The sequence below is a fragment of the Candoia aspera genome, chromosome 2, assembly GCF_035149785.1.
Source record: "Candoia aspera isolate rCanAsp1 chromosome 2, rCanAsp1.hap2, whole genome shotgun sequence".
Taxonomy (NCBI): domain Eukaryota; kingdom Metazoa; phylum Chordata; class Lepidosauria; order Squamata; family Boidae; genus Candoia; species Candoia aspera.
Window position 1 is genome coordinate 86,908,912 of NC_086154.1, and position 23,891 is coordinate 86,932,802.

General features: G+C 37.0%; 1 protein-coding gene across 2 annotated transcripts in view; it reads right to left on the reverse strand.

Annotated features, from left to right (window-relative positions):
• Nucleotides 1-23,891, reverse strand: part of CREBRF (CREB3 regulatory factor) — a 30,860-nt gene that overhangs the window by 5,808 nt on the left and 1,161 nt on the right. The window contains exons 2-8 of one of the 2 annotated variants that reach the window (XM_063292390.1): nucleotides 9,809-10,004; nucleotides 9,116-9,241; nucleotides 6,636-7,698; nucleotides 5,261-5,455; nucleotides 4,284-4,473; nucleotides 1,662-1,735; nucleotides 970-1,092 (exon numbers count right to left, since the gene is read on the reverse strand). In XM_063292390.1, the coding sequence (XP_063148460.1) occupies nucleotides 970-1,092; nucleotides 1,662-1,735; nucleotides 4,284-4,473; nucleotides 5,261-5,455; nucleotides 6,636-7,698; nucleotides 9,116-9,241; nucleotides 9,809-9,922 (1,885 nt within the window). In that variant the 5' untranslated portion in view covers nucleotides 9,923-10,004. Of the gene's footprint in view, nucleotides 1-969; nucleotides 1,093-1,661; nucleotides 1,736-4,283; nucleotides 4,474-5,260; nucleotides 5,456-6,635; nucleotides 7,699-7,985; nucleotides 8,069-9,115; nucleotides 9,242-9,808; nucleotides 10,005-23,891 lie in introns of those variants that run through there. The other variant, XM_063292391.1, reaches the window with a different exon arrangement.

Below are 23,891 nucleotides of genomic sequence, written 5' to 3' on the forward strand. Positions count from 1 at the left end.
TGAGTGAAAACACATTTTTAGAATATTACTATGAACATGTGTGTCCCCTGCCCTTTATTCCTTACGAATTTAAGCTTCGCCAGTGTCTAATAGGATCAAACATGTTTTCATCTGAGGTAATTTGAAATTTGATTGCCCTCACCCAGAGTAGCCTAAAAAGATGGCTGATGAACAAAGAGCAGAATGTATACATGTAGTATGAGACAAACCTGAGTGGGCGAAAACACTGCCCGGAAGAATACAGAAAAACTTACTGTAATTGTTGGGTAATTTGAGGCTAGTTTAGCCAATAATGAAGTCAGATAAGTCTTATTACATATTGTTTGTTATCTTCAAATCTATGCGCAGCACTATAAATACAATATTTTGTTGGGAAATCATAATACATGTCACAGCAAACAGTCACATTCCTGTATGCAGGCTTGTTTTGCCTGGAATACCTCCAACCCAATCCAGAAAGTGTAAGCAAGTAAGGAAGAAGGTCAGTAAATGATGAGGCCATCCTACAGGAAGAGGGATCAACTTTGATGTAATTTAACCATCTTTGTTTAAATGGAGCAAATTAAAGCCAGGATACTCTGTGGACTCTCCCTCTTTCCCTCAGTGTATAGAAATGGTTAGATAGCATCACCAATGCAATGAACATGAATTTGAGTAAACTCCGGGAGATAGTGGAGGACAGGAAGGCCTGGGGTGCTGTGGTCCATGGGGTCACGAAGGGTCGGACACCACTTAACGACTGAACAACAACAACAATAGAAATGTATATAAAGAAGAGAGGAATAATAATTTTAGGACTGATAATTTTTGAGCTCTTGAATGAAAGGGATGATATAAATCAAATAAATAAGGGTAAAAGGTGACTTATGCTATCTGAGCAACTAGTACTTTCAAGTTTTAGAAATACTAAAGAGGGAGGCCTATTTTTTTTACTGCTTATAAATAGTTCTGCATTTGCTGTTCACTTACCAAGAGTATCTTTAATAAGTATATCAAGCTTCTGACTCATATTTGTTACTCTCTCGTCTTTAGGACTCTGCACCCTATTCACAATTTCTTGTTTGATAGAATTGATCACAAACAGCAAGTTATCTGCAAAAGAGACCAAGCAACTGTGTAAGTCCATCCCAGTGCAACTTTTCTGAGAAGGAAGAATACATCTATTTGTATAAAAGTAATTTTATACCACTCTTCCACCTGAAATTGCCCCATTGATATGTAATAATGTAATAAAACTACATTAATACTGAAGACAGAACTCTAATACAGAAAAAAGGTAGACTAAAGATTGAAAGGTAGAAAATTTTTTAAAGAAAAGGTCTTTGTATGTAACAAACATTAATATGGATGCCAGACTGTGGGAGAAGCTCCACAAGTGGGACACCCTAAACTACAATGCCTCCATCCCCCTAATTTCCTGCTAAGTGATGTGGCAAACATTTCAGATTGTTAAATCTTTTTATGTCTTCACAAGACCATGATCACTTTACAGAATAACTTGTGAATTGACCAGCCACTTTCAGATTTTATATAATTAGATCATACTTCAAAATGGACAGTTTCATCAGTCAGCATACTTAAAAGATTTAAGATTCATAATTTTGATAAACTGAAACCTTCAAGTACAAGACAACTATTTTTTTTCTTCTGTAAAAGCTTACCATATTCAGTATTCAGACCCCAAAGTTTAACTTTGTTGGCTTCATACTGAGCTTTCTTTTTCAGTCGGCAAGCCCTGCGATATCGAGAAGGAAGGAAAAGAATTGGGAGTGAGATATTGTTCAGTTGTTCAGAATGATCATCACACACATAATCAGAGATTCAGAATATTAGGTATTACCAAGCAGTACCCAGACTATAATTCCTGATTCCAGCACTCATTTCTCCTTTCACTAACAAAATGACTCCTCTATGAGTATTTATTAAACATATTTCTATCCCATCACAATCAAAAGACTCTCAGGGGTTTACATGGAACAAATAATACAACTTAAAACATGCACAGTGCAATCTTAAAAACCAACAGTCTTAAACAGAAACAATAAAAAGACCTTAAAACAAAAACGATACCATAAGAATAAGAAAAATAAAGTTGGCAACATCTTACCATCAGAGAATATATCTTTCAGTAATACAATTAAACGTAAGTATGCTGACCGCACACAGCAGGCTATTATGATCAGGGACTCTTCCAATGTGCCATGAGGGGTGTGGGGCAAGGGAGTAAGGGAGAAACAACCATTTGCATAGATTGGTTCTTACGATTAGACTTAACCAAGCCCTCAGGCTCCAGGCAAAAGTGGGTATGATCAAAAACAAAGATGGCAAGGACCCAACAGAAGAAGAAGAGATCAAGAAAAGGTGGCAAGAATATACAGAAGACCTGTCTAGGAAGGATAACAATATCGGGGATAGCTTTGACGGTGTGGTCAGTGAGCTAGAGCCAGACATCCTGAAGAGTGAGGTTGAATGGGCCTTAAGAAGCATTGCTAATAACAAGGCAGCAGGAGACGACGGCATCCCAGCTGAACTGTTCAAAATCTTGCAAGGTGATGCTGTCAAGGTAATGCATGCTATATGCCAGCAAATTTGGAAAACACAAGAATGGCCATCAGATTGGAAAAAATCAACTTATATCCCCATACCAAAAAAGGGAAACACTAAAGAATGTTCAAACTATCGAACAGTGGCACTCATTTCACATGCCAGTAAGGTAATGCTCAAGATCCTGCAAGGTAGACTTCAGCAATTCATGGAGCAAGAATTGCCAGATATACAAGCTGGGTTTAGAAAAGGCAGAGGAACTAGGGACCAAATTGCCAATATCCACTGGATAATGGAAAAAGCCAGGGAGTTTCAGAAAAACATCTATTTCTGTTTTATTGACTGTTCTAAAGCCTTTGACTGTGTGGACCATAACAAATTGTGGCAAGTTCTTAGTGGTATGGGGATACCAAGTCATGTTGTATGCCTCCTGAAGAATCTGTATAACGACCAAGTAGCAACAGTAAGAACAGACCACGGAACAACGGACTGGTTTAAGATTGGGAAAGGAGTACGGCAGGGCTGTATACTCTCACCCTACCTATTCAACTGGTATGCAGAACACATCATGCGACATGCTGGGCTTGAGGAATCCAAGGCTGGAGTTAAAATCGCTGGAGGAAACATTAACAATCTCAGATATGCAGATGATACCACTTTGATGGCTGAAAGCGAAGAGGAACTGAGGAGTCTTATGATGAAGGTGAAAGAAGCAAGTGCAAAAGCTGGCTTGCAGCTAAACCTCAAAAAAACCAAGATTACGGCAACCAGCTTGATTGATAACTGGCACATAGAGGGAGAAAATGTAGAAGCAGTGAAAGACTTTGTATTTCTAGGTGCGAAGATTGCTGCAGATGCTGACTGCAGTCAGGAAATCAGAAGACGCTTAATCCTTGGGAGAAGAGCAATGACAAATCTCGATAAAATAGTTGAGAGCAGAGACATCACACTGACAACAAAGGTCCGCATAGTTAAAGCAATGGTATTCCCCGTAGTAACATATGGCTGTGAGATCTGGACCATAAGGAAGGCTAAGAGAAGGAAGATAGATGCTTTTGAACGGTGGTGTTGGAGGAAAATTCTGAGAGTGCCTTGGACGGCAAGAAGATCAAACTAGTCCATCCTCCAGGAAATAAAGCCAGACTGCTCACTTGAGGGAATGATATTCAAGGCAAAACTGAAATACTTTGGCCACATAATGAGAAGACAGGACACCCTGGAGAAGATGCTGATGCTAGGGAGAGTGGAAGGCAAAAGGAAGAGGGGCCGACCAAGGGCAAGATGGATGGATGATATTCTAGAGGTGACGGACTCGTCCCTGGGGGAGCTGGGGGTGTTGACGACCGACAGGAAGCTCTGGCGTGGGCTGGTCCATGAAGTCACGAAGAGTCGGAAGCGACTAAACGAATAAACAACAACAAAGCCCTCAGGCACAAAGCTGTGACTTGCAGAATAGCTGTTTTCCAATATACCAGTCTGCAAATGCTTGTCAATAGGAAAATAATAATAATAATAATAATAAATCTAATAATAATAATAATAATAATAATAAATCAAACCTCTTTGCTGCCCAACACTCAACAACTCTGGGCAGCACAAAGCAATCAAAATATAAATAATCTATACAAAATATAAACATTATAGACACAGATATATACACACATACATGCACAAACACAAAATATACTGTAAACAGAGAACAAACTGAATTGCTAACACTTTATTTAACAAATTGTTACCTAGAGGCAAGTTTATTTTTTTCTTTCCTTGATCTTGGTCTTGCTGTTAAGGGAAGTTCACTGACAGGGGTCAAATCACTAATTACTTTATTCAGTTTCCTAAGTTCATTTCCAATTTGTAGCAGCTTTTTAGGGTTAGGTGTCAGATCTTCTACATCAGTCCTTCGTGACTTTTTAACAGCATATTTTCCTATTTAAATATATACAAAAGTAATCAGTAGGTTGCAAATTTACATTCAATTTGTAGAAATACATTCAAGCTACAATTTGTTATGCTTCCAGGTGTATTTGCCAGCACTATATCTCATATAACACTATATCTCATATAGACTAAGAAGTCTATATGGACTTTAAACCACATACAAATGCATGTTAGCAGTAACAGTAGGCACAAAAGGAAAAAGTAAGATCATCTTGCTGCAGGTGCAAGATGTACAGTCAGAAAATCAGTAATGCATCTGTTTATTTTAGGCTATTTTGCATTTAAAGCAGTTTTAAAAAATGATGATATAACTAAAGACAACCACTATCACCAATGTCTTAAAAGGATTGTTTTCATTTCTCTAACCAAAGTTAATGTCTAGAAATGCAGACTATTCATGCATTTCCTTCAAAGAGGGAGATGAGAACAAATACTGTCAAGATATCACAAATGGTACAAAAAAGTAGGGAAATGTTTCTAAATTGCAGAAGCAAATTGTTTTACGACTCCTCCCTCCCCCCGTTCCCTCTCCAACTGCTTCAATATATTATTGGAACAGTAGTAAAAGTTGTTTTACTTAAAAGAAAGCTGTGATAAGGAGGTTTTAGAATACTATCAACAGATACTCACATTTCAATATCTTCATGTCCCAACCCAATGTTAACCTAACCCATGTTAAACAGTTTTAGAGTGCCTAGAGATCTTAAACAAGACAGAGGAAATTCTGACAAACTTTAAGAAGTATGCCCATGCACCTGTAAACAACAGCTCTTACCATGATGTAATCCGTTCTTCTGATACATATTGCTTGGTAAGGTCTCTCGATTCCACTCAGAAGGCCTTAACATTCTTTCCTGCTGTGATGGCGTCAATTGTTCACTATATTCCCAGAAGTATCTTCGCTTGCCTCTTTTTCGACAAGATATTGCAGTCATTTCTTTCAAATCTTCTACAGAATCATTTTCAAAACCTAAACATTTATAAAGTTGTACTTGTATAGAGCTCATCCATAGCAAATGGACCAGAGACAGAGAGGAGAGAGTACATTAAAAGTAAGGGTAAGGAGGATTGGAATAAAGGGAAAATGCAACTTTAAACACTGACAGTTTCTGGCAATGTTCAAACTCCCCCCCCCCCCCCTGAAGTGACTGCTGGCAAAGAATTGTCAGATATTTTATGGACAAAACATTTTGAACCTCCGGGCTGGTGGTATAGGACTTTTCCAGAAACTCTCTTAACCATTTTGTTCTTAAGCAGAGTCTGGAAGTAGCTGCAATTCTTTACCAAACTGTATCCTTCTCAGCTAATGTTCTCTTCAAGTCAGCATTCTACCTCTGGTTACAGAAAGCCAAATGCCCACTGAATCACTGATTCACTGCCAGCATGCAGTGGAGTCAGATACAGAGAAAAACATGTAGTTACAGTGTAGTATTATATTACATTGTTTTATATGCATATAATTTTTTTAGCTTCCATACTATGGATATTGCTTTAAACAAAGAGTGAAATTTTACTATTTCCAGGCATTTTCTAATCTCATATTAAAAATAGGTACCTGGTTTCACAAACTAGATATAAAATGCTTTTTTTCACAGCAGCCATTTGTACTTGCATCTGCTTATGCTCATGGAAAATGAATGTTAGATAGAGGATTATATACCCATGAATGATTTATATTAGGCTTTATATTAATTATGCAATGGGAAGAATAATAAATCATTTTATCTTGATGCACAACAAGAAGCAGTGGCATTTATTCATTACAATGATAAATGCTATTTATTTCTGGAAACACTTCCATATAGATCAGAGCATGGCAGTCATTAGGGCCCATCAAATTATCATATATGACACAAACATTTCCAAAATGTAAGAAAAAACTCTAAATAGAACCTTAACAGGCTGTTATATATATTGTTGATGGTTACCTTAAAATAAAGCAACCTCATCAGTGTTATATAAGACATTAAGTTACAAGACAACACTGCTGCATTCTAGGCTGTGCTTCCTTTAGTTATTTGAAGCAAGAGGTTGTTCCACATAGCTAAAAACTCATTTTCAATTTTAGAGTGTAATGCCTTCAGGAACAGCACACATCTCCAAGAAGAGTAGTTTATTAGTTTGGCTCTAGATCATATGAGTTTAATTACCTGGTTCAGAAAATGTATCACTGATGTCATCATCTTTATCATCCTCATAATCCTCCTCTTCATCATTTTCAGATAGTTCATGCTCACTTCCAAACCCTTCATCATGGTCTTCATCCTCCAACTCTTCCTCATCATCTTCATCCTCATCAGGATCAGCTTTGCCTGCTTGATCAGCTGATCCATCACTGACAAAAAGAGAATAATTATGTTCTTCTTTTTTCTGTGAAGGATCTGAAACTGAGGTGCTAGCAGAGAGATTGCTCTTCTCAGCAATAAGTCCTGGAGTTTCCTGGGGTGGAGTGAGGAGCAGAGCCTGAGTCTCTTTAAAAGGCAATACAGGAGCACTGTGATTCTGAAGTGGATCAATTCCTTTCTGCTCTTGTCTCTTTGCTACAGCTCCACAGTAGCAGGTATTTTCTTTTGCAGCATCAGCATTTGCCTGGTTCATAGTAGACCTGTTCTGGTGCACTGGATTTATCTTTACTTTTGCCTTTTTAACATAATCCTTACATTCAACGTGAATATTCACTTTCTCATTATTGTACATATTGGTCGTAACCATGATTTGTGTGCTTGAATTGGCCTTGCTTGCTTTCTGAGCAAATTCAGATAAAGGTGCTTCAGCCTGAGCAGTTTTTGATGAACAAACTGGGGCTGCTGCTCTAGTTGTAATTTTCTTGGTTGGCAGAGAAGTTAATTGGGTTTGTTTTGCGTTGAACAGCAACTCTGGGTAGCATAGTGGATCTGAGACAGGCTGAGAGTCCTCACTGTTGAGCTGAGCCAGAGTCGGAGTTTTACTTATTACCTCTTCATCCTGATATGGGCTTGAAAAATCATCAAGACCCAAATAGTCTACCTCTTTTGTTCCCCAAATGTCACAGCTAGTTAATTTCGTATATTTTGTTAAATCTTCACAGTAAGTATCCCACTGATCCCAATTTGCAGGGAAAGACATTTCAGTATCCAGAATCTCAGTAAAAGTCTCTAAGCTCTCAAATTCTTTACAATCCTCTATAGAAAGGAGATTGTCCCTGGAACTTTGTTGGTAATCCATTCCTCTGTCCTATTAAAGTAGATATAGATAAGCAGATCAATAACAGTTCATGTTTTTTCTATCCAGATTCTCACCCCATCAGCTGACTAAGACCAAAAGAAATTAATAATTAAATATATCAGATACACCATGAAGGCCATATTACACAAAGCAATTTAAAGCAGTAATCCTAGAGTAAGCTCCACTGAACCCAGTGGGCTTTCTAAATGAATATACATAGGTCTATGCTGTGTATCAGTTCTGAACATCTGGGAGTTTGGGGGGTCAACAGTTCTCATGCTTATCTCAGTGCTTACCTGCCAATAGGAACACCTCATCAGTTCTAGTATCTTATAGATCATTCCTCTCTTAAAAGCTCAATAAGATATTATCAATGACACTGAATGAATCAGAACAAGAAACAAAGTGGTAAGAAGTCCATTCTTTCTCGAATTAATCCCATAACATTCAGGTTCTGAAGAGATTATTTTAATTGTATTAATTAAAGAATACATTATTTAAAGAATACCTTTAAAATGGGCAGAAAACATCAGCCTGAATGATCAAAAGTCTGAAGCAAATTTCCTAATCAGGAAAAATTACAATGTTTGGAACTATTTGGTTTAGAAAAAATGTGAGTAAAAGCATATATGGTATAATTTAAAAATATACACATGACAGAGGTAAGAGATACAGTAAATTTATATATACAGATTTTGCTGCATCTGTTATCTCTGTCTCTCAAACACACTCGTGTGTGTGTGTGTGCGCGTTTATGCCAATAAAATTGAACAGTGTGAAATAAATGGAAATTGTGCATTGGGTACAATTGATAGCCACTGCTAGATAATTTTAAAATCGATACACTTAGGAAAGATAAGGATATTAATGGTAACTAGCCACAATGGCTACATGCTACATCCAGAAGGAGAGGTAGCATCGCTACCAAGTGCAGAGGAAACTGAGGAGAGAGCTGTTGCCTCCTTTTATCGTAAGGGGAAAAACCTTGTAGGCTTCCTTTGAGAAAACTGCTTTTTGAAAGATAGCATATAAATACATAAATGAAAGAACTACATAGGTATACACACACACACATATACACCCACAGCCATGCACACGCACACTTTATATATACATTATAATAAAGCTGATACGCTTAAGAAAAAGATCAAAATTTGGACAATTTTTAAAGAAGTATAAAAATAAAGATATATACTATACATCAAACACACAGCAGACATCAAATATATTTATAATATTTCTATTTACTACATAAGTTAATAATTGTTTTAAACTATATTCCAAGAGGAAGAAAAATGCAGAAATGGAACAAATTTATCAAGAGATGCTATAGCACCTTTTAGGATTTCAAAGGGTAGCTTCATCTGAGTTTCTTTAGGAATAAGAGATAAGCTTCATGCAATTAAGGAAAATAAATGTAACTTACCAATTCATACATGAAATCTGGGTCAGAATTGTTAGCCAAGAGATCTGTGCTGATTAGAGTCTGTTCTGAAAACATGTGGCTTTGAAAGGCATCTCCAAAAGGAGGGTCCATTCCACTCACACTAGGCTATAATAAATTAATATTAGTTTGGAATTTAAAACATCCCAATTTTAGTATAAAACAAAACAGAAATACCAAACCTTCAAACAACACACCTTTTCTTATGTTTTTCATTCTTACAATGTATTAGGAATAAACATTTGAGTTTAACAACCTTTTAGCATTTTCTGCACATATGTGATTTATGATTCTGGCTGAGTTCCCAAGATGTGCTAAGCCAATATGGTTGAGCTTGGTTTAGCATTCTTCAGAACTGATCATTATTTATGGCTTAGAAAATTCTGCAAATCCAGCCACTGCGATTTATTCAATAAAAATTATTAAAACAAATGATGGTTTTGCAGAAGGTATGATCCCTACATCTTTCTACCCTGTCTACAGTATTTGTAATTAAGTAAGAGTATACCGTAGCCTGTATTCCTGTTTTAAACAATCCACCAAAGTACATTCCTTTTGAAAGAATAATCATGATACATTGGTGGATACCAAATTATATACAGTTCTTTTAAGCTGTTATTTTGCTTTTTAAAAAGTATTAAAATTTGCTTAGGTAAGCATGTATTGAGCATTTACCTGAGGCATTTCCAGGCCCAGATCCTCCAAATCCAATTCCAATTTTTTTGTTTTCCTTGCTTGCAAATTCTGTTCCAGCTTTTTTTCCGGGTCAGTAGGCAGCATATAACTCATACAATGGCAAGTTGCAGATATTTTGCTAGCAAAATTTTTACTTTGATTACTTAGAATACTTTTTTCTCTGGAGGGTTTTTGTCTGAAATGAAAACAAAACCATTAAATCATTTTACATCAAATGCATACATACATATATACCCGTCATCCTATTTCCTTTTTGGATAAACAAAACTACAATCTTAGGACCATTTTGGCTTCTTTTAGCAAACATTCACTCTTCACAACAGACTGTGTGCTACCTAATACCCTTTTACCAGCATTTGCATGCCTTAAGATATCTCCGCCATGATCCCTAGTTTAGTTAGTAAAAGTGCTACTAACATGTAAAAACACAGATTCATCTACTTCCTTCAGTTTTTCTCCACAGATGTACAACTTGCAATCATTCACTCCATTTTCCCTGTCAAACACAACTAACACAACTATCTTAGTCCTCATTTTTGCTGCAATCATTTTTACATGCATTTCTCATCCACAGCCTCTTTTCCTTCATCCTATCTTTTTTCATACCTATTAGCATAATTGCATAAGCTTTCAGAGGCAATTTGTAAAGAAATTCTATTCCAAGCAGCTTCCACATAATCTTTTCGTATGTCCACTTTGTGTTGGAAGATTAATCAGATCTAATACTTTTTCATATAGGACTTGTACTTTCTATTCCTGCAGTTGTTCTTTTTCTATTCTATTTCTTTCATATTTTTCCCTTTTTGCTATTTTTCCCCCTAAAATCCATCATTGATGCTACAAAAAATGCTTTATTCCACATTTAGAACTGCTTGTCAGCCTCATGCATTTTCTCAATCTTTCATCCTGAATAATCAAGTCTACTTGTTTGTTTCAATGACTCGCACATTTTAGACTGTTTTTTATATACACCTGTAGTGTGAGTGCCATCAACTGAAAACCACTGCTTTAAGGGATCTTGCTTTCAGGTCCTTTAAGGCTTTAGATATTAGTATCAACACTCTGAGTTATGTTTGGAAACAAACAAGTGGCCGGTGCAGCTGTTTTAATATATGTTTCCTTTATCTAGCTCTGCTCTGTAACACACTGTAGTTTTGTATCCAGAACTAATGGCTGCTTCTCAATTGTTTTCAAATGCAGCCCCACAATGAATGTAAATGGAACTATGTGTTACCAGGATGTAGAATTGGTTCAGGAAGCCTTATTTCAATATTCTAATTATTATCAAAGTAGAACCAGGACATGGAACTGCTTTAGCCTAATGTAATATTCAGATAAAAAATTTAACATGGGCCAAATGTTTTGCTTCTACAGTAACTGGTACTTTCTAAACTATGTCACAAGAAAGTAAATGTTCCAATGAATTCAGAAGAATCCACATCCTCACACAGGAGAAGCTGCCCATTATGACTTTGCAGAAGCAACTATTTTGACCTGATTAAGCTTTCAGCCTTTGCTGATGACTGGCCATTTTGTCATTATGGAACAGAATATTCTATATCTACTTGTATAATTATTCGTAATGTAGCAGAATTACCTTCAGAGGAGCACATGTCATGTAGAATCATAAAAGCATAGCAACCTTTTATTATGTGTAAAGCTATTTTTTCAAGAATAAGAAAACGTGTACCTCCAAATAAAATTCCAAAAAAAGTATGAAAATTATCTGAATATGCATATCAAGTTTCCAGTTTGAAGAGTTTCCATTCCAGTCAGTATTTGCAGAAGTAATTGATTTATCTAGTGCTGTTATTATTTTAATATTGTTTTATTGGCTCCTGATTTCAGCTTCACTCATTGTGTTTTTAATGTTCCACTGTTACTTTATGATTGTGGTGTTTTTGTGAAGCCTTTATATTGTTCTACTACTGCTGTCTAATGGAAAGGAAGAGTAATCTTTCATGAAGATGGTCTCAAATCCATTAAAATAAGCACCCAAATGTTAAGCATATAAAGCAGGGTAACTGGATGACAACTTCATACATAGTAGGAATAATTATCTGTAACAACATCTCAGTGAAACATTAACACGTTAGGATGTACTGGAATAAGGAAACAAAACAAATCCTAATAACTCTATATATTTCCAATAAAACCTCTCCCTTAGAGGCTACATAAAAGATCGGCCTTTTTATAAAGAATTAAACTTTCTTAGAACTTTCACCTATAGCAGCTATATTTTGACAAACCTGATGTTTAAGATTTTGGGCAGGTTGTTGCATGGCATTTGATTAAGCTAGGCACATTCCGTACACTAAGCACAGCAAGATAACATTAGCAAAATAACTTACACAGTGCTGTAGCAGTTTCTACTAGGTTACAGAAATGACATTGTTCATTAGTGACTCTAGAAGCAAAGGTCTCAATTCAATCAATTCATTGAAATATTTTAAGTTGATTGCTTTTCCTGAAGCGAGGTAAAAAAATATAATTCTCATAAAATGACTATACCTCTTGGCAAGATAAAAACTGCATATTAGTAAATTAAAGCTGACTTCTATTGTTCCAATATTGTTTTGATTTACTCACACATGCTTTACATGCCTTGTTGTCTCTCCTTTCAAGTGTAGTCAAATATTTCATTTAAACTTAAGGATACTGCAAATCAGCTTGAAAGTTTATGTGAATGTGCTGTTATAATTAAATTTGATTCCATGCAGTAACAGACAAGCAAAACAGCACAAGGATCACCTTCTGCCCATTTGCATCACCTATGTTTTTATTCTATAAATTATATTTATTTCATGAAAATGCTGCAAACTAAATCATTGCTTAACAAGTAGTTCATCACTTATTGCCATGAAAAGGTCTCCCTTGAAGCGTTTATGCAGGCATTAATGATATGATTATAACCACAAGACTATAAAGGCATATAGTTTAATACACAGAAGCTATGCACTGAATGTGTTAAAACAGTAAAATTGCAGCAGTTTTGCTAGCTTTTTTATCAACTTTCATTTTACCATTTAACTGTTAAGGGAAAATCTGCCTTTGTTGAACATTAAGTGCTAGTCATTTGAAATGACTAAATATGAAAGGAATTGGACTTTGAGTAGGCTACATAGAATCCTGTTAACTTGTGTAGACATAAATTATCAAAATTTAAAGAGTTCTGAATCACAGAAGATCCAGTTCAGCTAACTCAGCAGCACTACACAAGGCAGTGTATTTGTATGTTTATTTAAGGTTTAGTAATTAATATAGATTTTACAGCTGTGAAGTGCTTTAGATTTGGTTTCAGGAAGGTCCATTAGACCACAAAGAATGCAAATACGCTTTGTACGCCACCCAGAGTTGCTTGCTTGTGAGATGGGCGGCTATATAAATTTGAAAAATAAGTAAATACATAAATAAATATAGCACCTGTCTGCAACTCTACATCTTTTCTTGGGACTGTGCAGCTGGTTTAAAAGATGCAGGCCTCTAAAACCCAGATAGATGCTATGTTCTTACCCCACTCAAACATCACCTAGTCAGATGCAAAGGAGGATAAAGGCTCCTGAGAGAACAACTGCAAATACTGCTTGTAATGCACGAAAGAGAGAGCAACATCTGAATTTTTTTGCTATGGGGAAAATGGAAGATATAGCTCACCATAATGTCTGTTTACACTAATTACTGCAAGGAAAAAAAGTCCCTAATTGTTTGCAGCACAGATTTAAGTCTAAGTAGCATTCCATATCCCTTTGTTCTGATTGTTCCAATCACCTTGCTTGAATCCTTTAAACTGCTTCAGTAGCTGAACACAGCAGCATCCTGAGCCATCTGATTTTCAGTATGCTTTCTGTTTCTGCCTTTAATGGAAAAGCAACCATTACAAACCACACCCAGATGATTTAGTCTTAGAAAATGTTCTTTTTCTTCTTTTTGGAATTTCAAAAGACTATGAGAATTCTTTGCTCAAAACAGTAGGTTTTTTTAAGAAGAGTAAGCAAGTTTTCACTTTACTAGTTCCAGAGTTCTTGCTTCCTTGATGTTTTAAAACTGACTTCCAGAAGGTGGCCTTTCAAACTCTTGAGGGCGATATTTATAGAAAGATCTCTTTTTCTGTGTACAGCTTGGTGTACAGAACACAAGACAAGACAAGACAGACTTCAAATGCACAAAAGAATAATCTGCTTTGTTCATAGCTTTGACAAAAAAATTTGACATTCACGACAATGTCAGATTATAAAAACTGATTTATTTATTCAATTTGTATAGCCACCCATCTCAAACAAGTGACTCTGGGTGGCTATACAAATTTATGCTATGAATGTGTCCTTATGCAAAATATATATGTAAATCATTGATTACAGAATGGTAACATTGATTCTGCTTGTGCTTAACACTAGTCTATAGTTATCAGTTATCATAGCTGATAATGAAAAGCTCTTTTTTATGCCTCCCTCTCTCAATTTGTGGAGGGTCTCCACTTTCATTATGACATTATTCTAGCTGCAGTGGCACAGAGAATCCCTGAGAGTACAATTATGATCTCCCCAGCCAATATAGCCAGGGAACAGGCATGACAGGAATTGTATCAAATAATCTAGAAGGCACCTAGTTAATTTCCTAGAAATTATGCTTCTAACAATTATATCCAGGGCCCTTTTTCCACAAATATATGAGATAGCAAGCCCATTTGAAGTGTTGTTCTGATTGCTACACCTCTGAAAAGATATTGGAAAGCTTAAAGGAGGCGCAAAAAGGATAACCAAAATTATTACAGGGATAGAGCAGTTATAGTGGGACGCAGCGGCGCTGTGGGTTAAACCACTGAGCCGCTGAGCTTGCCGATCGGAAAGTCGGCGGTTTGAATCCGTGTGACGGGGTGAGCTCCCATTGCTAGTCCCAGCTCCTGCCAACCTAGCAGTTCGAAAACATGCAAAAGTGAGATTAATAGGTACCGCTTCAGCGGGCAGGTAACGGCATTCCATTTAGTCATGCTGGCCACATTACCACGGAAGTGTCTATGGACAAACGCCGGCTCTTCGGCTTTGAAACGGTGATGAGCACCGCCCCCTAGAGTCAGACACAACTGGATTTAGTGTCAAGGGAAACCTTTACCTTTAGAGCAGTTATCCACTACAGAAAAATTACATTGATTGTTACATTGATGTGTGTGTGTGTGTGTGTGTGTACATATAAGCAAACGGGTAGGAGAAGACATAATGCAGTATACAGAGTCATGCAAGTTGTGAAAAATAAATAGAAGGATTCTGCTCCCTCTCTCACAATGTTAGAACTTAGGCTAATTCACAGAAAATAAATAAGGGAAGATTCACAATTAATAGCATGAAGTAGTTTTTTTATGCAATACATAAATGCCTGGGATTAACTTCGTAAGAATGTTGATAGCCACCAATTTAGACTGATTCAAGAGAGGACCTGAGAAATGTAAATGAGGGATTAAGCTATAAGTGGCTAATAGCCATGAATCATAGTCAATTAGAGCAACATTTAAGCCTAAAATAAAATAAATATCTTAAAACCACCAATTAAAGCACTAAAGTTGATAAACATTAAATCCTAAAGGTAAAAACGACATGGTGAGAAGCAGCAAGGATGTTCACACAGTGAATAGGAATATGAGAAGATATAACAATAACTGCATAATATTCAATCATACAAGTACCTAAGCCTGATAACTTTCCTTTAAAAAAAACCAAACATGAAAGTCCATTTCTGATGAGAAGGAAGGTATAATAGGCAAGAGAGAAAACTCTGAAATTTGACCTGATACTTTCAAACTAATCTTTCTTGCTCATCTTCTCCATATCTATTTCATCTTGAATTTTAAAAATCCATTTCCTTGAATAAATTCAATGGTTTCCCACTGTGCATTTACCTTTATTTATTTTACATTGCATTTGGGGGACTTGATTAGAATATTCTGCAGTCTTATAAATCATTCATTATCCTGGGGAAATATTGCATCCTAAGATATTTTTCTGTAAATTGTACTGATTTTCCTATCAGCATTTACAATGACTATTCCATTTTCAAGCAGAATTACATCTTCCAATTATTTTTAAAGCCTTCATAACTAAAGTGAGAATTTATTGGTAAGTAGCAATCTGGAAAAGCACAAGTGCAATGTCACTGTGAAAGTACTCTGAAGAACAGAAATGCTGTAGAAATAAAACTACAGAAAGTGCAGAAAGACTAATTGTGAATTTACCCTTGTTTTAACAAAAAGCACTAGCCATTTCCCTAAAATTTTTGAAAGCTAGAACAGAAAGTGAAATTGAAACATGATCTGAAAATGAGAGGCTAGTACAAATTTCTTTAAAAAAAAACCTTGCACTTTAATGTATTATTGACTTTACCATCTACTTCAGCAGGCTTAATCAAGACATACCTAGGAAATCTAGCATCCATCAACTTGAGGGAGGTAGAAAGTACAGCTTATCCAATCAATACAGAAAAGGGAAAACATTTAAAGGGTTTTTTTCTCTAACCAATGTAAATCAAACTGCTCTGTGAACTAGTTCTTGCCATCCAATTGTATGCAACTGTATCCAAGATACAATTGAGACAAACTCAAGTACTACTGACACACACATGTCAACGTAGTTTTCTTGGTGATTTGCCAATGCTGTCTTCTGGAATTTTCTATTCATTTTCCAGTTAAGCCTGCAGCCCTCAGATTTCTGGGTGAATGACCATGCAAATATTTTATATATTTATTGGTTATTGGTATTATTTATGATTTTTATTGAATTTTAAATTGTTTTTACTGTGAATGCCCAGGGTCCCTCCTTGTGGGGGAGATGGGCGGTGATAAAAATATAAATAAATAAATACTAACCAGGTCTCGCCCCATCAGCTTTTTGCAAAATCACTTACTTAATGCTTAATGACTCTCTTTTATGATGAGGCTGGTAGCTTTGAGCCTGGATGAACCAGGATAGATATAGTATCCCTCTTGCAGCTTTATAAATCTGACAATTCTGAATGTTTCTTAGGAGACTTGAGAAAGTTCCCTGTTGGCATCATTGGCTCTGAGTTTACTGTTACCTTTGCTCTAGTTATTTTTCTACTTGCTTCATCACCCCATCCCTCTAGTAAATCAGGATACAAATAGCAGAAAATTCAGAGCAAGCCTAATGGAACATACATAAAACTCAGTACTGAGCCAACACTGTGGCTGGCTGATGGCACTTTTGAACTTATGATTCTCTAACACTATTGTATTTGCATACAAATCAGCAGAAATTTTGGAGTAATTTGAAATAAATTACTGTACAGTTTTGGATCCAACAAAGTTAAGGAAGCTTTAAAGGCCATTTATGTAGTCTGTTAAGCATACAATGAATTGGAGGATCTGTGACTACCTAAATATTATTGGTCTTGTGTCTTCTATCATTCATGTCAATAGTGTGGGATCTTGGAAACTGTAATTCAATAATGTCTGAGAGGTCACCCAATCTACACGACCATGCCAAACAGAGTAACTTGAATATATTTCTTTTTTTCCTACAAGTAAAGTAGTGCAAATGCTTGAACTGGTAATGAATCAGATGAGGGCAAAGTATTCCTGCATACAACACTGTTGACAGAGGCTCAAATAGTCTGTATAATACCAAGCACCTTTGAATGGTGAGACTAGTGTAACTCCTCCTGAACAAATATAATTTAGTGGAAGGATATGAAATCCAGTGCCCTCCAAATGTTTTGGATACTTCTTATCAACTCCATCCACCAAAAACAATGATATGGTATTGTGGAAAGTACATCTGGAGAGCAACATATTGCCAAATCCCAATCTGCTCAATGATATCCATGTATTAGTAATCCTTTTATTATGCTAGAGAAATATGAGTTTGTTTGGAAGCTACAAAAATTACAGCTACTAAGCTGTCAACTGGACCAGCTGAACATGATACATTAACAGCTATACTGTTAACATACTACTAATAATCAGCTACACTGAAATTACAGCTACTAAGCTGTCAACTGGACCAGCTGAACATGATACATTAACAGCTATACTGTTAACATAATACTAATAATCAGCTACACTGATTCCTGCTATAGTTCAGGCATAATTTGCAGAACTAGCCCTTATTTCTAAAACGCAAGTTAGTTCTAAGATCTGGCTACATATCTGGGCTGCAAACTCCAGATGATCACTAGATGGCAGCATATGGCTGGAAATTGTTTTTGCTGCTATCTAGTGGTCATCTGAGGTTCTATGGTCCATAAATGACAGGCCTACTGAAGGAAGCTATTAACAATTGCAACTGAAGAGTTTTCTAATAATCTTAAATACTATTTGTACAATATCAGCCTGGAATTTACATAACTCTCAGCATAGGAAGGTTGGGAATTTTTTTCTAAAACTAATGCAAAGGCTTAGCTCATTTACCATTCCGCAAAATGCATCAAACTCCCAAAGAAACACAACCATCTCTTCACTAGTGTATAATAAAAACTATAGCAAAGAAAACAAAGGCAGTGAATCTGGAGAAGAATTTACATTCAGTGTGATACAAATTTACTTTCAAAATGTAATACCTGTGATTTGGGATTTCTTTCCGGTTGCAATGTCAATGCTCAGTTATTTTCTTTTTCTTCACAGGAGTTTTTAAACTTTAGCTGCCTTAGCTTCTCCAGTGTAAACACTGTTTAACACAGGGGTCACCAGTTTTTGTGGGGAAGGGGGAAGAGAACTAAGTGTGTGTATGGAACACTCATCACATGTATTGATAAGTTAACAGCTGAATGACCATGGCTGTGTCACTACTTTCTACTACTGAAAAGGTTGGCTGGTATAAAGTTCATCTCTAGTTCTGGATGGGGTGGCACTGCCCCATTCAGAACCTTGGGGGTCCTCCTGGACTCACGACTCCTGCTCGAAGAGCAGGTGGCAGTCGTGGCCAGGAGGGCCTTTGCGCAACTTCATGTTGTGCACCAGTTACACCCTTTCCTGGATCAAGATGCCCTCTGGACAGTCACTCATGCCCTGGCCATCTCCTACACAGACTATTGCAATGCGCTCTACATGGGGCTACCCTTCTGGTCCAGAATGCGGCCGCACGGGCAGTGATGAGTGCCCCAAGATCAGGACATGTGACACCACTGATGTGCAAGCTGCACTGGGTGCGTTTGCTTCCCGGTCCAATTCAAGGTGTTGGTTATCACCTTTAAAGCCGTACATGGCATGGGGCCAGGCTACCTGAGGGACCGTGTCATCCCCGTAACATCAACCCATCCCACGCAGTCATGCAGAGAGGGCATGCTACAGATCCCCTCAGCAAGGGAGTTTCACTTGGCGGGATCCGGGAGGTGAGCCTTCTTTGCAGTGGCGCCCGCCCTTTGGAACATTCTGCCCTCCGAGGTGAGGCAGGCCCCTTCACTCCTGACCTTCCAGAAGGGTTTGAAGACCTGGTTCTGCCACCTCGCCTGGGATGGGAACGGCAATAGCTCTTTCTGGGGGTGGCTGGTGACATAGAGTTCTCTCTACTGAATGGAAATTTTCCCACTTGGATTTCATATTTATACTTATTATTTTAGTATTGTGGATGTTGACTTTGTAATTTTATGTGCTGAGGTTTTTAAAGGACAATTTTATTGTAAACTGCCCAGAGTCCCCCTCTTTGGGGGGGAGATGGGCGGTAATGGAAATTTGAATAATTAATTAATTAATATAAGGTAGGACCTTATTATATGATTTCTCCTGAGATTATATAGCTATATTGCAGAACTTGTGTTTAACTCTGGAGACCTTTCAACAGTTGTTGCAAAATTAGGAAGACAGATAATTTACTGTGACATAAAGGACACATTTTAAAATACATGGAAAGTAATATGATTCAATTAAATTGTAATTTTATTTACATTTATTAATGCCCTGGTCCTGTTCATTTTTTGAAGTACTGCCCCAAGCACACTATTTAAAGGCAAACTAATCCTTGGCCCCCAAAAGTTTGTGCACCTCTGTAATAAAACTAAAAGTTGAGGTCAAATATTTTTGCTGTTTTTTTAAATCAAAGTAAAAAAAAAGTACATAATATTTTTCAACACATAATACAAATTGTTAAACCAGCTTGCAATTTATAGTGCAAATGTTTTGTTGCATTCTATTTTTGGACAGATTAACACTATTTCCTGCTTCAGAGCCCTATACAGCAATTAAAATAAAAGTGTACTCATGTAAATTTTACCCCCAACATATACCTTTTCTTCCATCAGTTCTTAACTTTCAATTCTACATCAAGATACTTGAGATCTTTCATCTAAGAATAAGTGAATAAGCTGATTTTTCACAAACTGGTTCTCCCTTCATAGACTTGCTGTTTCCAAGCTGGGGATAAGTTTGTTGTAGGCCTAAGAGATACCAGCCAAGACAAAGGAATTATTTTCACATGAAAAATTCCCTCCCTGGTACAGCGTCACAATAATTACAAATATGACATAGTATAGATATACTATATAATGTACATCTTATCAGTAAACCTTCCTGTAAAAGTATGATGAAGTACCACAGGTGAAGCAGGAGATTCATCAATAGTTACAGCATCCCTCAGCTTTTCAGGGCTGGCATTTGTATGGTTAAAATTTATATTCTGCTCTCATTGTTATGTATACTGAAGCATCCTCACATCCCTATTAGGAGATAAAGTTCTAGCAAAGGCTAATTTCGCTTGCATCCTACCAGGCCACAAAGAGTAAAAGAACTGAAAGCTCTATTTCATTGGTTCTTCAACAGTACTGAATATTTTCCATGATCAGCTCCCTAGTAGAGTTTCTCTGCTTTGAAAAGCAATCATTAATATAAACTAGCACAATCTCTGATTCATCAAATCTCATGTTGCCTGCTAAGAACGTGGCTTACATTGGAAGCCGAAGGTTGCACCTGAGGTCTCAAGCCTTTGAAAGGTCAGAAAACATAACTGTCTGCATTAATGGATTACAAGTTGTTGAGACTTAAACCAGGAAAATATGCAAATTTTAACCAAATTAATATACAAATAGCTGGATAGTTACCCCACTTTATAATAAATGAAAAATTTAAGATGTCAGGCTTAAACTATTATTATTCATATTGCTTCTGCAAGGAATACTACAGTACATTGTTAAATTACTATTTAATAATTCAGAATAATATTTTTTAAAATATTAATTTTACAGTTGGAAAAATACCAACACAAAAGAATTAATGGCACGTTATTGGATTCTGCCAATGCTTAGTTGAAATTACTAAGAATTAAAGCAGGGACTAAAAGAAAGCAAAAAGTTCAAAGAATCAGGCAGTAAGAGGTTTCATAGTGCAAAGGAAGACTTTGACCTTCTTGTCTTGTTTTTTGATTTAGAAACTGTATACCATATGCAACAATTATTTTCTATATGGCAGAGTTTACAATAAGAGTATCAATGCAATTAAAATTGATTAGCTTTGAACAATATCTCCCAGATTTTGCCATAAAAATATAATAAAACATCACTTGGACTTCAGGTATATTAGGGGGAAAAAAAGGACTATCTTGATTGGGAAATCAAGAAGGTGGCGGCATCACAACTCCAGCTACATTTGTATACAGTATTAGTATTCTGTATTCATTTCAATAACTTATGGGTGGAACTGTTTTGATTGACTTGGTTCAAAATTTACAAAAGAAACAGATGAAAGGGCAGCCCTATTCATTCTTCTGGATGCTCAGAGGTATATGTATTATTAGCCCTGATATCTGTCTTGATGACCTAGCAGAGGTAGATCTTTTGGATGCTATATAGCAGCAACAGTTTGTCCTACTGAATCAAGCCTGGAATACTGGAAGATTGTTTGATACCACATCCTTTGACATCCTACAGGGTTCTATTTTGGCCCAATTATTATTAAAAATCGGAAGCTATTGGATATGTAATTGGGAACTGTAGAGTGAGTTGGCACATATGTATTGATGACACTGAATAATGATGCCAAGAACATGGCTGATACATCTGAATGCTCAATAAAATTTACTCAGGAATTAAGATTTAACCAGTACTGGACTGGATACCTCAGGATGCTCCCCATCGCTAGATTCTGAGCACCTAGGAGTGAATTTATGCCATGAAGTCACGAAGAGTCGGAAGCAACTAAACGAATAAACAACAATGTTCAGGGCACCAGTTTCAACCTTTTCTATGTTTAGCTGACCATTATTCCTTCCCTGGTTATATCATATTTAGACGTTTGCAATACATGTTATATAGGGCTACCATTTAGAGCCTCCGGAAGCTTCAACTAATGCAAAATGCAGCTAGATTTATGCTACTGAGATCATAATCCAATAACATTTGAAAAATATATACTGGTTGCTAATTGTTTTCTGGGCTCAATTCAAGATTTAACTCTTTAAAGCATGAATAGCTTAGGGAATGAATAAGAGTATGCTTGTTTTAGAATGGATCTGTCTGATTTAAATCTATAGCAGAACTGTCACCTCTTAAACATATATGTAGAAAAAAATAAATTTTACAAGTTGCAAGCAAAATTAAAGTTACAAAACATAACCTCAAGCAGTGTTAAAAATGCAATTAAACCAAACAATCTATTGCTTATTTCAAATAGTCATATTTCTTCAGGATAAAATTCCATAATCTGGGTCCTGCTTGCAAAAGAAGCCCCACCCCACGTACCCATTAACCCACCATCTTCAGTGGCCAGATGAACAAAAGGTCCTGTAATGAAGATCCGTCCGGTTCAATGAACTGCCTGCATTTACGTTCATTTTCATTATCAGAGTAATACTTCTCAAAGGTGGGCAGTCTGCTATTTCTCAACTAGTTATTTCTATCATCTACCTGATCAAAATATAATAGTAATAGAAAGCTGACACTGTATTCGAAGTGCACCCATAACCCAGGGAAGGAAGTTATACACACAGCACAAAACAAACTACGCTCCTGCCTACTTTTTATTCAGTCTTCTTGCATTTTGGCGGTAATTATGGAACTTACAACTTTTTCCTCTATGTATCAAAAGGTGCCCTGCTCACTGCCTGCCAGTTCTACAATATGCATATATGGAGTCGCTTCTCAGCTCTAGCTTCTTCCTTATCACCCCTCAATTCTGCTTTTTTATAATGTTCCAGTGCTCGGATCCCGTCAATCCACTTCACTAAGCTGACCCACTAACACACCTCCCATCCAATATGGCCGCTCCACCAAACAGGACCAAAACACACTCGAACAAATTGTCGCTTCGCTCCGCCCTCCCTGTAATCCTATTGGCCCGTTCTATCCGAAACTCCTCCACCATTGGGCGCGCCCGCCGTCGTTCTTTCTGACTAGCGGCCGCCCTCAAGTTAGAATGACGCGACATGTAAACAAATCACTTTCTGGAGGTTCCGAACTAATCAGAACTCCGCCGGCCCACGCCCGTCCCGAAGCCAACGAGGGAAGAGAGCTGGGCAGCCCTCTGCATCCCATCCCGGAAAGAAAAAAACATTATTGAGCTACAAAGTTACCTAAAAAAAAGGGGGGGGGGGGAGAGAAGATACCTGTAGCCTATCAATGCGGGTTGGGTGGGGTTTATTATTATTTATTTTATTATAAATATTTGTATGCCACCTAGGGAATCATAGAGAAGAGGTGTCGGCACTAAAAGAGGGTGGTGGTAGTGAATCTCAGATGCCTCCCTTTTCCTCCTTAGGGCTACAACCGAACTTTGACAAACTCCTAGCGTTGCAGTGCATACAAGGACTCCTCACACACCCCATCCAGCCATTCAGCGTTAGGGAGAGGTTTTCTCCTTTTCCTCTCAATGCCTGCTCTGTTTGAAGCACAATCCTTTTTCTTGGACCCCACGCCAACTACTTGGCTTCCTCCACTTGCCGGTATTACCAAACACAATGAAAACCACGAGGGCCGAGCCAGATACCCTGTATGTTTCACTTCCCCCCAGGTAGACTAAGCGGGCAATAAAATTGGGGTAAATGTTAAAAATTAATATGTGTAGCCTTCAGGTGTGAATACGATTTGAAGCATATGAAATTCTTCGAACACGTTTCTCTCACCATTTCGCCGGCTA